This window comes from Amblyomma americanum, chromosome 5 (genome assembly GCF_052857255.1).
Source record: "Amblyomma americanum isolate KBUSLIRL-KWMA chromosome 5, ASM5285725v1, whole genome shotgun sequence".
In the NCBI taxonomy this organism is placed as follows: domain Eukaryota; kingdom Metazoa; phylum Arthropoda; class Arachnida; order Ixodida; family Ixodidae; genus Amblyomma; species Amblyomma americanum.
This window is the reverse complement of record NC_135501.1, coordinates 187388651-187400897: the sequence shown is the minus strand read 5'-3', so window position 1 is coordinate 187400897 and position 12247 is coordinate 187388651. Positions and strand designations below refer to the sequence as shown.

The window sequence follows — 12247 nt, the reverse complement described above, 5'->3', positions numbered from 1 at the left end:
AGCACACGGGCCTCTAGAATTTCGCCTCCATCGAAATTCGACCGCCGCGGCCGGGATCGAACCCGCGCCTTTCGGGTCAGCAGCTGAGAGCCATAACCACTGGGCCACCACGACAGCATCATCCTGGTTAACCTCGTTGCCGTAACGACCTGCCAGTCGAGAGTTCAGCGCCCGTTCTGTCTTGTGTGTTCCTTCATGGCTTCGTTCTTTTCGCGCTGTGATTTCTTTCACTTAGCAAACTATGGCAGCACATCATGCGAAAATGAATTAAATAACAGCAACACTAGAGGTACTACTCTGGTATTCATAGTTTTTTTTCGTTTTGTTCTAATAAAGCTTAGACATCTAGTGCTGTGGAATGTGGTGTATCCGAGACATGTGGAGCACACCGTTCACACGCTGCAGCAGTTGTGGCTGTCGGATTGCTGTAGCAGCGTAGCCATGCGACAAACCCCGCACCGCGGCAGCATGCACCAGGAGGATGCGGGGGTCAGGTTTTATTGGCGACACACCGGGACGCCGATGCATTTCTTCGCGGAGGCAATTCTTCACAGAACGAACAACCTGGAAGGCCAGTGAGGGTGTGTGCTAGTAATGTGCGACTGCACAAAAGAAGACTCTCTGAGTGATCAACAAAAAATTTGCAGTGGCTTAACTTAGCTAACCCTGGAATTCAGCGAAAAGCAAGCACGCTTGCTAAGCGTCTGAGGCTCGTCCATGGCAGCTCCGCTACACGCTCGAGACAGCCGTTCTATATATTATACCCACACGACCACGTGGCTGTGACGTGGTATCACGTGGTCTTACGACATCCCCATCGGATGTCCTTAAGGGCAAAGGTTAACCCAAAGGTTACCCCAATGTCTAAGGTCAACTGAAGGTCAGGGATCAAGGGTTCGACACCATAACTGTACCACATATGGTCATACACGGCTATCCTTGGTTGGTCTGAAGGTCGTTCAAGGTCGTTCGTTGTGCTGCCTACCCGAAGACTGCTTCACCTAACGTAGTGAAGCTTTTCGCTTCAAAAGGCACTCTCAGACCGGGAGTTCACGGAACTCGGACGCAGTAGGTCGACGTTAATTCACTACATAAATGCGTCGCTTGGTGGACCTTCCTACGGTATTACACAAAGCTAGACCCCTCTGTAGCTCAAAGCAGCCTCAACCTCAGGGGTTGAACACCGTGCAGTAGTACTTGCCTGCATCTCCTATGTGCATCCCGCACTTTACGTCATCCGAAAACGGGTGAAGTATAGCCGCGTTTTTTTAGCAGTCTGCCAGAAACGTGCACGCAGATATATCGCGCGTATGTGTCGAGGGATCGGAAGTATAGAAACTGTCGTTCCGTCTGTGTTAAAGCTACTACAGAACAGAATCTCAATAATTGAAACTCGCTTAATTCGAACTTTCGGTTTATCCGACTCTCACGGTCTGGCCCCGGCATCATTGCAGCATTTAAACGGTCACCCCTGATTCGATCTCCACGTGATTCGAACAAATTTTCGATTTTTGTGGAGTCGGAATTACGGGGGCGCATGCAGTGCGCTATCACTTCGTCCACAGAGGGAGGTCGGAAAGCCTGTTCTCCACTTTTTGCTTCCATATGGGGAACTTGCGCTGAAGTTTGCGGTGCCGATTGCAGCGCCATTACACACTGCCTAGCGAGAAGAGCAAGCAGTTTTGGGTAGTACTCAGTACTTTTCCGCGCCACCTTCAGGCGCTTATTGGCGTGAGCCTCTGCGCTCTGTCGAAGGCGCACGAGCCGTGCGTCAGCTATCTGGGCTACGCCGACGGAAGCTAGGCAATGAATGCTGTCAGCCAAACGCGGGTATCTAATCGCGCAGAATGTGTTCTCGCGTTTGCAGCGGCCCAAGCGGCGGACAAAAGCAGTTTTGAGTCACCGAATGGAACAACTGCAGTGTCGCCTTGGCAGCGCAGGTTCCCCATACAAGGCAGCACGTAGCGCGTTAGTTGGCATCATGCGTACAAAGTCGCAGGCGGGCAACGCACTTTTTTCTTCATCGCTTGTCCCCCCCCCCCCCCCTCTCCCTCTCACCTTGAGATGCACGCGAAGGCGCACATGAAGAAGAAGCAGTAGGCGATGCTGAGCGACGAGCGTAGGCTGTTGCCGATAACATCTCGCAGTATCAGCTGCTCCAGAGGCGTGCCCTTGGACCGAGTCAGGGCGCTTGTCTGCGCAGATGAAAGGAGATAAGAAGGAGTTACGCGAGCGCCCCTGCGGCCGATGGCCTGGTTAGATAACCACAAGCCCTGCATCTGCGGCTGCTGCAATGACGCCCTGACCGTGTACGCGTGCCAGGTTCACGGCGGGTGTTCGGCCGTGAGTCGAATCTTTCTTTTTGCTACCTAGACGACGCCAGGGAGGCTGGAGGTAAATACGGAAACGATCGGTGGCCGATAATGCGGGATGAGTTTGCTTGGTGGGCGGAGAATCAGCGCGGCTAATCTTGGCACGCCAGTGCAAAATAGCAGAGATAAGAACAGTGTTCGCGTCTTGGAAAGTAGAAGAACTGCAAAATTCTTAGTTCTGCTGCAGTTTGGCTGAACAATGAGCGCGAGTTCGTCTGCGGAATTGCAAGAGACTTGTTTGAAATGACGGAGCTACGTTCACTCGCAATAAAGATCAAGTTGCCTACGTGGGCCTTTCCCGCGAATTTTGCTATCAATTTTCGACACATTTAAAGTCAAGCTTTAAGAAGATAAAGGAGACCGCGGCTAGCCGATCCGGTTACGATGTCCGGTATGTGCGCATGCGCAGAAGCCTAGGCGATGAATCTGCGCGTGAGCAGTCACCCCGAACTCTCGAACTGTGCCTCGTACGAAGAGTGGATTCAAGGCATTTGATAGGTGTCCGTACTCAAGTCAATAGCAGCTCATGGTGAATAATTCAATGGACCATGGAACATGAGGAAGGCTAGCACGCGGTGATGGATCAGGCTACGATTAAACCTGAGTATATAGGCTGCACTGCTATACATAGTGTAGCCCCATACCAGTTGGTGGTAGAACTGACACTTTATTCCCGTGCCAAGGGACAAATTTAACGCTTGTAAGCGTTTACTGTCTTAAGTTAACGGCATTCGCGCAGTGCCACAGGCGCCAGCTAATAGCATTAGGTTTAGTGCCATTGGCATTACACCGAGTTCGGCACAATTCGTCTGCCTGAGGAGTACGTACTCTTGCCTGCACTCAATAAACACAGAAAAGCATGACAATTTGTTGGTAACAACTTCCTATCAAGCAGGAAGCAGTGATATGAGGCACATCTGGAGCATTTTCGACACAAAGGGCGCCATACAGATAGAGATGACAGATACTCTCGGCATCTGTGTTGACACACGATTTATACCACCTTTTTCGACTTGTGAGCGAACAGCGGCATTTTGTGCAAAATATTTTGTGTATCCCATTTGGACAACATCGACGAGATTTTATGCCGATGAGCACTTTTTATAATGGGGCAAAATTTTTGAGTGGCTCAGGCGTTACCGTCATCAGGGCTTACGTGTAATGGCATTAAATCTGGACGAGTAGAACCAGCTCCGAAAATAATTGCATTAACAACTCTAGGCCATTAAAAAGACATGGAAGACAACTCTATCAATTTTTTTTTGGTTTGGTTTATATGGGTTTAACGTCCCAAAGCGATTCAGGCTATGAGAGACGCCGTAGTTAAGGGCTCCGGAAATTTCGACCACCTGGGGTTCTTTAACGTGCACTGACTTCGCACAGCACACGGGCCTCTAGAATTTCGCCTGCATCGAAATTCGACCACCACGGCCGGGATCGAACCCGCGTCTTTCGGGCTAGCAGCCGAGCGCCATAACCACTCCGCCTTCGCGGCGGCTTTTTTTTTTTTGTTAGAAAAACCGATAGTACAGCTTTTCTTGCTTTTTGAAAATCTTTGAAGTTGAAAAACGTTTCCTTGTCGCTTTGATTCGAACTCCGCCCGGACTCTGATGACGAAATAGCTTAAAAGTGACGTAAACATGGACTCCGTGATTGTTGGTGGCGTGTGGTGCATCCTAGCAGCACATCAAATGAAAACTACCGCTGGCCGTTCGTTGAAGGCATCTATCAGCAGTCGCAACAGTCGTTTCGTTTACGTTTGCACGAGCGTGACGACGGATGCCGTTATAGACAACTTAGTTTTCGAAAAGAACTGCAGCCTGCGCTCCAGCGACCTATACCCCACACAGGGTGCGACGCTTTTGTGGGCTGAGCTGGCGAGTCTGGCAGGATAGTCCGAGTGAGGCGGAGTCGACAGCGCCGGCAGCAAGCCAAGCTATTCGTGCCAGAGCTGTCACCACCGAGCCACCGTCACGACCTATGAGTAGAGACTGATACGTACGGGCGTAGTTAAGTTCCGTAATAATAGTCCTCATAGCGCTGGTTATGCAGCCTAGCAGCTTGGTTCGTTGACGAAGGGAATACGCTTAGCGACGCGTTTGTTAATGTGGAGTCTCGTGCATGCAACATTAGCTAGCCGCAAGTGTTTCAAGGCGATAGCCTTCAATGGCTCACACTCGCGGTGACCGTCCGTCCGTTACATCGCCACATAGGTCACGTGACCTTGTGATGTCACGTGAGATCATGTGACCTTAAGATCACCGAAAGATCAATAACTTGGGTAAAAACTACAAACGGCTTTCGCCTTCCCGCAGTTAAGAGATATCTAAGTGCCTCCAACGAATTTTTCCTCGTCACAGGCGCGCGTGCCGCGGAATGAACGTCACACGAGGAGCACTCAGAGGAACACTTGGAGCTCCTCTGCTGCTCCGCACGTGTAAATCGAGGCACGCCAAAAACTAGCGCGGGCTCGCAGAGCGCCCCGCCGCGGTGGCTCAGTCGTTAGGGCGCTCGACTACTGATCCCGAGTTCCCGGGTTCGAACCCGACCGCGGCGGCTGCGTTTTTATGGAGGAAAAACGCTAAGGCGCCCGTGTGCTGTGCGATGTCAGTGCACGTTAAAGATCCCCAGGTGGTCGAAATTATTCCGGAGCCCTCCACTACGGCACCTCTTCTTCCTTTCTTCTTTCACTCCCTCCTTTATCCCTTCCCTTACGGCGCGGTTCAGGTGTCCAACGATATATGAGACAGATACTGCGCCATTTCCTTTCCCCCCAAAACCAATTATTATTATTATTATTATTATTATTATTATTATTATTATTATTATTATTATTCGCAGAGCGCCTATCCGCCGAGCACCAAATCATACCTTAACTCTGTCCGCGCTGCCTGCTGCGCCGCCAAGTAAAGATTTCCTTTGGTTTGTAACATTCCGGTTCTCTTCCTTCCTTCTTCCTCGTGTGATAAGTTCACCAGCGGTTTCAAAACAAACATGATATACTTCAAGATCCAGCAAACGCGTAACCTTTTATGTACGTTACACACAAAGTGGACAAGGGAGCGGAGAGCCTCGGTGTGCATGCTTGCCAACGTTTCGACAAGAGGACTTGTCTCTGGCGGGGCAAGGCGTTCATCATTAGCGCTGTTGATGTAGGGCTTTCGCTTCGAGGAGGAAGGCCCGATGAGGAGAAGGAGAGCGTGAAATGGTAAGGCTGTTAGGATCATCAACAGATAGCCCCTTTAGTTGGCGTCCAAAGGAAATGTCCGGCACAGACCCTGTCGCGGCGTGGGGGGCTTCTTTTGTATTGCTACTGGGGAGGTCCTGCTCATGTCTGCAGACCCGACATCGCAGCTTGCTGCGGTGACTCGGGCTGCCGACGTCATGTCCCGGCATGACCTGTGCGGGACCTGTGCGGGAGCTGTGCGGGACCGCGCAGTGGTCCAGGGACCCAGCTGGGTCTAAAAATCACTTGCTCAATAAAGTTTTTCTGTCTGTCTGTCTGCTCCTGGTGGGCTGCTACATGGTGGCCCAGTGAGCGATTGTGGCCCTTACTGCCTACATTTTTGACATACCTGCAGTGCTATACGGAACGTTGTTGGGACGTCACAGCACGGGTCACACAAACACACTCTCAGACCAATGTGTGCGAAACATACCTTGCTCTATCAGCCTCTCTGTGACGTCATCTATCTGATCAAGTGTTGAAATCCACAGCAGTGCCGTATCACGGTCTCCAAAGGACCAAACATGGCGCTTTCAGAATTGACCAGCCCTCAATGATTTAAATGCAGCCTTCCAAAAATCGCTTATTATTTGCAACCGGAGTAAATGCACAAATGTCGATAGAAATGCAGTTTTAAAGATGGTGGTGGCGGTGGTGGTGATGATAAATTTTAATGGCGCAATGGCAGCTTTGGGCATAAAGCGCCATGGTACACAAGGCATTTTCGTCTACACAAGGAGGGGAGAGCTAGATAACCATTTCCCAAGCTTGTCACCCCCGATAAGTCGAGCGCCAGGCCAGGGTAAATGTACACACTGTATCACCCGTGGGTAACGGGCGCAGCACTAAGGATCGAACTCTGCGCCTACTGCATGCGAGGCGTGTGCTCAAACCGCGAAGATATATACTACTGCGTTATGCAGTCTGAAAGAAAGAAAAACCCCGCCGCGGTGGCTCAGTGTTTAGGGCGCTCGACTATTGATCCGGAGTTCCCGGGTTCGAACCCGACCGCGGCGGCTGCGTTTTTATGGAGGAAAAACGCTAAGGCGCCCGTGTGCTGTGCGATGTCAGTGCACGTTAAAGATCCCCAGGTGGTCGAAATTATTCCGGAGCCCTCCACTACGGCACCTCTCTCTCCCTTTGTTCTTTCACTCCCTCCTTTATCCATTCCCTTACGGCGCGGTTAGGGTGTCCAACGATATATGAGACAGATACTGCGCCATTTCCTTTCCCCAAAAACCAATTATTATTATTATTATTATTATTATTATTATTATTATTATTATTATAAATAAAGAAAAAGAGAAAGAAGGAAGGAAGGAAGGAAGGAAGGAAGGAAGGAAAGAGAGTGTCAGCCATAAAATTTTCACCGCATCACAAGGACTGAGATTGCTTACGACCGAAATAAACGGTGGGCTATGGTAGCGAGTTTCACAGGGGCACTCCCAGTCTTCAAGTTCCCCGGCTGTCCTTTAATTTATTTCCGTGCTTTATTCACGCGCAAGATGTCCTTCAAGAATGTGCAACTCGTACAACGAATGGGAGGTTAAACAGCGTGGTGTCACCTCGCGAGGTAAACGCGCCACTTATATTTACGCACCCCTGAGAAGGACGGGAGAAGGCGTCAGCAAAACAACAATTGCGTGGCGGAACCTGACTATATAAAAGGAATAGCACAGTATACACAGCAGGGAGGACATTGTTGGTCCGCGACTTCCTTTAGGAGACTGAAAAAGGCGCGCCACGACATGTGCCAACTCCATGGGTTGGCGAGAAACGAACACAGGGGCATATTGTCACGTTCAAGGAAAGCACAACAGTTGTGAGGCACATTAGGGGCACATTAGTGAGACAAATTAGTGAGACACATTAATGAGACACATATAAGCTGACGTATTGCCGAGAAGCAAGCCGCGCAAAGAAATCATAAAGTATACGCACAATTAAAAAATATTGGCTCGCGCGGAACGAGTCAGCAGGTTAACCGAAGTTGTTCAGGCGTCGACAAAAAACTAAAAATGGCTTCGAAAGGGCATGACATGTGCTATCGCAGCATAAAAAGCCGCAAAGACCGCAGTTCCCCCACATCTGACTGCGTTGTCAGTAAGATTATTTGAAAAGACTAGTCTTCCCGGCTACAGCCCATGCCAAGTTACCACGGAGACGGTGATGTCCTAGATCTCTCAATCAGCAAGAAAGGGAAACAAATCCGCCCGGAGTTCTTGTCGCGCTACACCGCCTGAACCAATCAGAGCCTTTCTTGAACGGGCTCCGGCATATCGTTCGGTGGTATATCAGTCCTCCCAACGACTGCCCCGAGTATACACACGCGGGCGCATCGTCAGAGCAGCGAGACAACTGCCAGCAGCCATACCGAGTAGAAGATGAGATGCAGGGGAAACGTCGACGCCATCACGTCCTTGAAGAGGTCGATCCACGCCTTGTGGCAGACGGGCGTCCAAGTGTGAGCCGTCTCGTAACAGTTGAACGGCAGCTGGACGTCCCACAGGTTGCTCCACACTTGGCCCATGGCGGTGGTAGGGGTGGTGTGCTGCCCTACTGTGCTCCGTACGCGCGGGGCTTGGCCTCAGAGACAGGAGGCCCCTTTGAGCCTCAACGACGGGCCAGTGGGCAAGCACGTACGGTGTATGCGGCGACGACCGGCGAGACAATGGACTCACGCCACGCGCGCACTCTCAAATGCCCTCCGAGCAGACCACCAGGAACACAGGGACAGGCGCGAAGACAATGGCTGGACGTCCTTGGAAGGCGTCAGCGACGCTGACGGCAACGATCTTGCAGGGCGCTAAATGTGCTTCACCACAGCAGCAGCGCCAAAGGCCGGTCAGTGCGCGACGCTCTAAAGAACCGCCCCGACGCTCAGGTCCCGCATTCACCGACGACAGTCCAGCGGTCGCTCAGGTCCTGCATTCACCAACGACAGTTCAGCGGTGGCCTTCAGCGCTGCTCTAAGAGCCGTGGTCCGTGGCGCTCGAAGACACTGTGGAAGCTGCTTGCAGTCGTAACTGCAGGCGCCTGGACTCGGTGGTTACGGGGGCGGCAGTGGCGGACTGGCCTGCCCGTGACGGTATCAGGCATGGCGTGTGTGTACAAAGTGCACCGGGGATACCCTCCGCCAGTTGCCTCCCTTTCCCCTCCTCCTCCTCTTCTCTTCTCACCGTCGTCGACTGGAGAGTGGTGCGGGAAAAGGGTTTCCCTGGAAGGAAGGCCGTCTACCTTCGCCGGCCGCTTGGTCGTTGAGTGTCGCGCGCGCTCACACATCTCATCGCCCTTGACAGAAGGAACGCGTTCGCGCCGTGCTCGCGAGGCGGCGGGAGAATTAAACGATAGAAGGGGAGGAGAGAGACTCCATCGCCGTGGGCTGCGGAGTGTGTATGTCTGTGCTGCGGTATTATGAGTGTGCGAGCGCGCGCGCGGCCAAAGACTTCCTCCTTCTCCTTGTTTCCGTGGAAATTACGTTTGTCCTCGTCCCTTCCTTTCTTGCTCTTCTCGTCGCCGACGACACACGCTGTAGATTGCACGTTTCCTTTGTCTTCTTCTTTTGCTCCGTTCTGTGTTGTTTCTTCTTTTCCTGTCCCGGGCAGTGTACTGTGCATACGCGCGTGTATCGGCGATTGGTGGTGTCTGATCCTTGTTCCTCCAGTGTCGTTGACTGTGTACGTGAATGAAGAGCTCGGTCCGCGTGCGGCTGAGTGTAGCAGTGATCGGTCCGGTGATTTCACATCGGTCCGCCAGCAGGAACATCCACTGCGCGGGAACCAGACGATGAGACGACGTGTTTTCTCTTTTCAAAGCGGCGCGCACTCGGGGCTTGCATAACAAAACGTGAGGCATTAAAACTATAAAGGGAGAAAAAAAGAGCCTGGCGGCGCCTCTACACGGTGGGAATAATCAAGCTTTCTTGCCGACTACAGTTTCGAACACTGCAGTTAAACGTATACTGTAGACCTTGCGAGTCTTGCGGATCAAGTGTTCCCGGACACTTACGCCAAACCATTCTGTGACGTCTTGCTCCCGCGTGGCCAGCCACGTGGCCAGTCACAGTGGCCAACCACAGTGGCCAACCACAGTGGCCAACCACAGTGCCCAACCACAGTGGACAACCACAGTAGACAACTACAGTGGTTAACCGCAGTGGCCAACCACAGTGGACAACCACGGCACATTCGCCCACGTCAAGTAACTGAGTCCATATAGGGAGCATTTTATGGGAGTATTACGGACTCCCTGTAGACTTGCCGTGCACATTTCATAAAAAGTTGGGGCCATATTTTATCCAGAATCATGTTTTACTAGATGGTCTAATTAGCCTCACTTGTGAGATAAATTTATATGTATAAGCAGCAGAGAGTAACATGATGCAGGTATACAGACTGAGTCTTGTTGTTCCTTTCTTAACGTTTGTCTCAAATTACAGAAAAACGTCTAACAGTCTGTACTAACTAGGCGATATCAAGGAGCAGTCATCATTAAAAATTGTGTGCAAAATGAGACTGCAGTGTCTTGTAAAAAGCAAATGTAAGAGAAAACGCAAATGATTTATGAACCGCGTCGGTATATTCAAGAGACAAACGAGCTGGGAAGAAAAAAAAATTAGGGGCTATCAATTGAATTGATGCGGAGGAATTGCGATAGCCATTTTATTTCACTTGCCAATCAATTACAATTCTGATTAAATTGTGCTTAACTCCAATCTATTCCAATCCTGATTCTATTCAAATTACGATACTATTCGAATTCTGATTCTATCCATGTTCAACTTAGTTTCATTTTTGCTGAGTCATTATTAGTCATCATTTTTACTGAGTCATGCTTATCATCTTCTCTATCAATGCAAATGGGGAGAAGGGGACTGTTGGCAGGTGACAGGTGGAAAGAGGGAAATCACCCTAAATACCATTTGTCACGCCTGGCAGGTAGAGGTTTCACACAGACATCAGACAGTTTTCGCCTTCATGCCCCCCCCCCCCCCCCCAATGCATTAAGAAAGTGGTAGTGTTTTAACATAGTTACACCGGGTACATGTGCGAAAGGATGCGTTCATTGTTCGCCTCTTCTTTCTGGCATCTGCATGTGCACGCAACCGTGCTTCTCTCTCTTCATCTTCACACCCCCTCTCCACTCGGCGGCAGTTGAAAGCAGCAAAGTGTGTGCGTGGTAGTTTAATCGAACTTATTAGTCTCGTCTCAGAGCTGATACTTGTATGTATAGCAACGTGGGTTCCAGGGCATAAAAAGACTGCACTCGAGGACGAAGAACGAAGAAGCGAACGGAGTGATTTGTCTTCAGTACCGCGTGGTTTTCCCTCCTTTAGGGCAGCTCCTGTTTTTCTTTCGTTTTTTCTTTCGTTTTCTGAGTTGATGATTGAATTGTATATTTATGATCGCACTCTTTTGATTTCTTGGTTGCAATAAACAATTTTTGAAAGCAGTGTGGTAAACAATTTAATATGATGAGTTTTTTATGGAGGAAAAACGCGAAGGCGCCCGTGTGCTGTGCGATGTCAGTGCACGTTAAAGATCCCCAGGTGGTCGAAATTATTCCGGAGCCCTCCACTACGGCACCTATATTCTTCCTTTCTTCTTTTACTCCCTCCTTTATCCCTTCCCTTACGGCGCGGTTCAGGTGTCCAAAGATATATGAGACAGATACTGCGCCATTTCCTTTCCCCCAAAACCAATTATTATTATTATTATTATTATTATTATTATTATTATTATTATTATTATTATTATTATTATTATTATTATTATTATTATTATTATTATTAAATTAGGATGAGATTTTTCGGCTTAATAGGACACATAATAAATATAGAATAGGCCACATATAATTTAGACGTAAGTAAAATAAGACAGAGTGTAGAAGAGTTTAATGTCAAAATACTGGAAGGTATCTATAACGACTGGACAGCTACCACAGCCTTCCGCAATAAAATTCCAATAAGGAGGGGCGTCAGGCAGGGAGACACGATCTCGCCCATGCTATTCACCGCCTGTTTACAGGCGGTGCGCTCAGGATATGAACTGCAAAGTACGACCAATGAGTTTGACAGGCAGAGCAGAATGGTGGCTCTAAAAATTAACTAGCAGAAAACCAAAGTAATGTTCAAGTCTCGCAAGGGAACAGCAGTTCACAATTGGCAGCAAAGTGCTGGAAGTGGTAAAGGGATACGTCTACTTTGGGCAGGCAGTGAACGCTGATCCGGGTCATGAGAGGGAAATAACTATAATAAAAATGGGGTGGAGCTCATATGGCAGGTTCTCCCAGATCATGAACGGTAGTTTGCCAATATTCGTCAAGAGAAAAGTATACAAGAGCTGTATCTTACCGGTACTCACATATATGGGGCAGAAACGTGGAGGCTAACGAAAAAGGTACAGCTTAAGTTAAGAACAACGCAGCCAGCTATGGAAAGAAAAATTGGCTGTGGTTTAGCTCTGGTGAAACCTGGAGTGACGCGATAGCTGCATCTGGCCGAGTGGAACTCGCTCAGTCGAAATGCAAAGTCAGTATTTCGCCGCTCCGTTTCGCTGAGGGTTTCTACTTCATCTTCGTCCCTGTACGTGGATTCATTCTCTCCCCTCCCCCCCTCCACTCCACCCCCCACTCTGTTTCGCCGGCGCGC

At 49.9% G+C, this 12247-nt stretch overlaps 1 protein-coding gene across 1 annotated transcript in view; it reads right to left on the bottom strand.

The window, feature by feature from the left end:
- The window catches only part of LOC144133224 (transmembrane protein 135-like), a 34841-nt gene extending 23801 nt beyond the window's left edge, over positions 1-11040 (bottom strand). The window contains exons 1-2 of the mRNA XM_077666124.1: positions 7973-11040; positions 2059-2195 (exon numbers count right to left, since the gene is read on the bottom strand). Of these exons, the coding sequence (XP_077522250.1) occupies positions 2059-2195; positions 7973-8128 (293 nt within the window). The 5' untranslated portion in view covers positions 8129-11040. The remainder of the gene's footprint in view (positions 1-2058; positions 2196-7972) is intronic.
- Positions 11041-12247: the final 1207 nt, after the last annotated feature.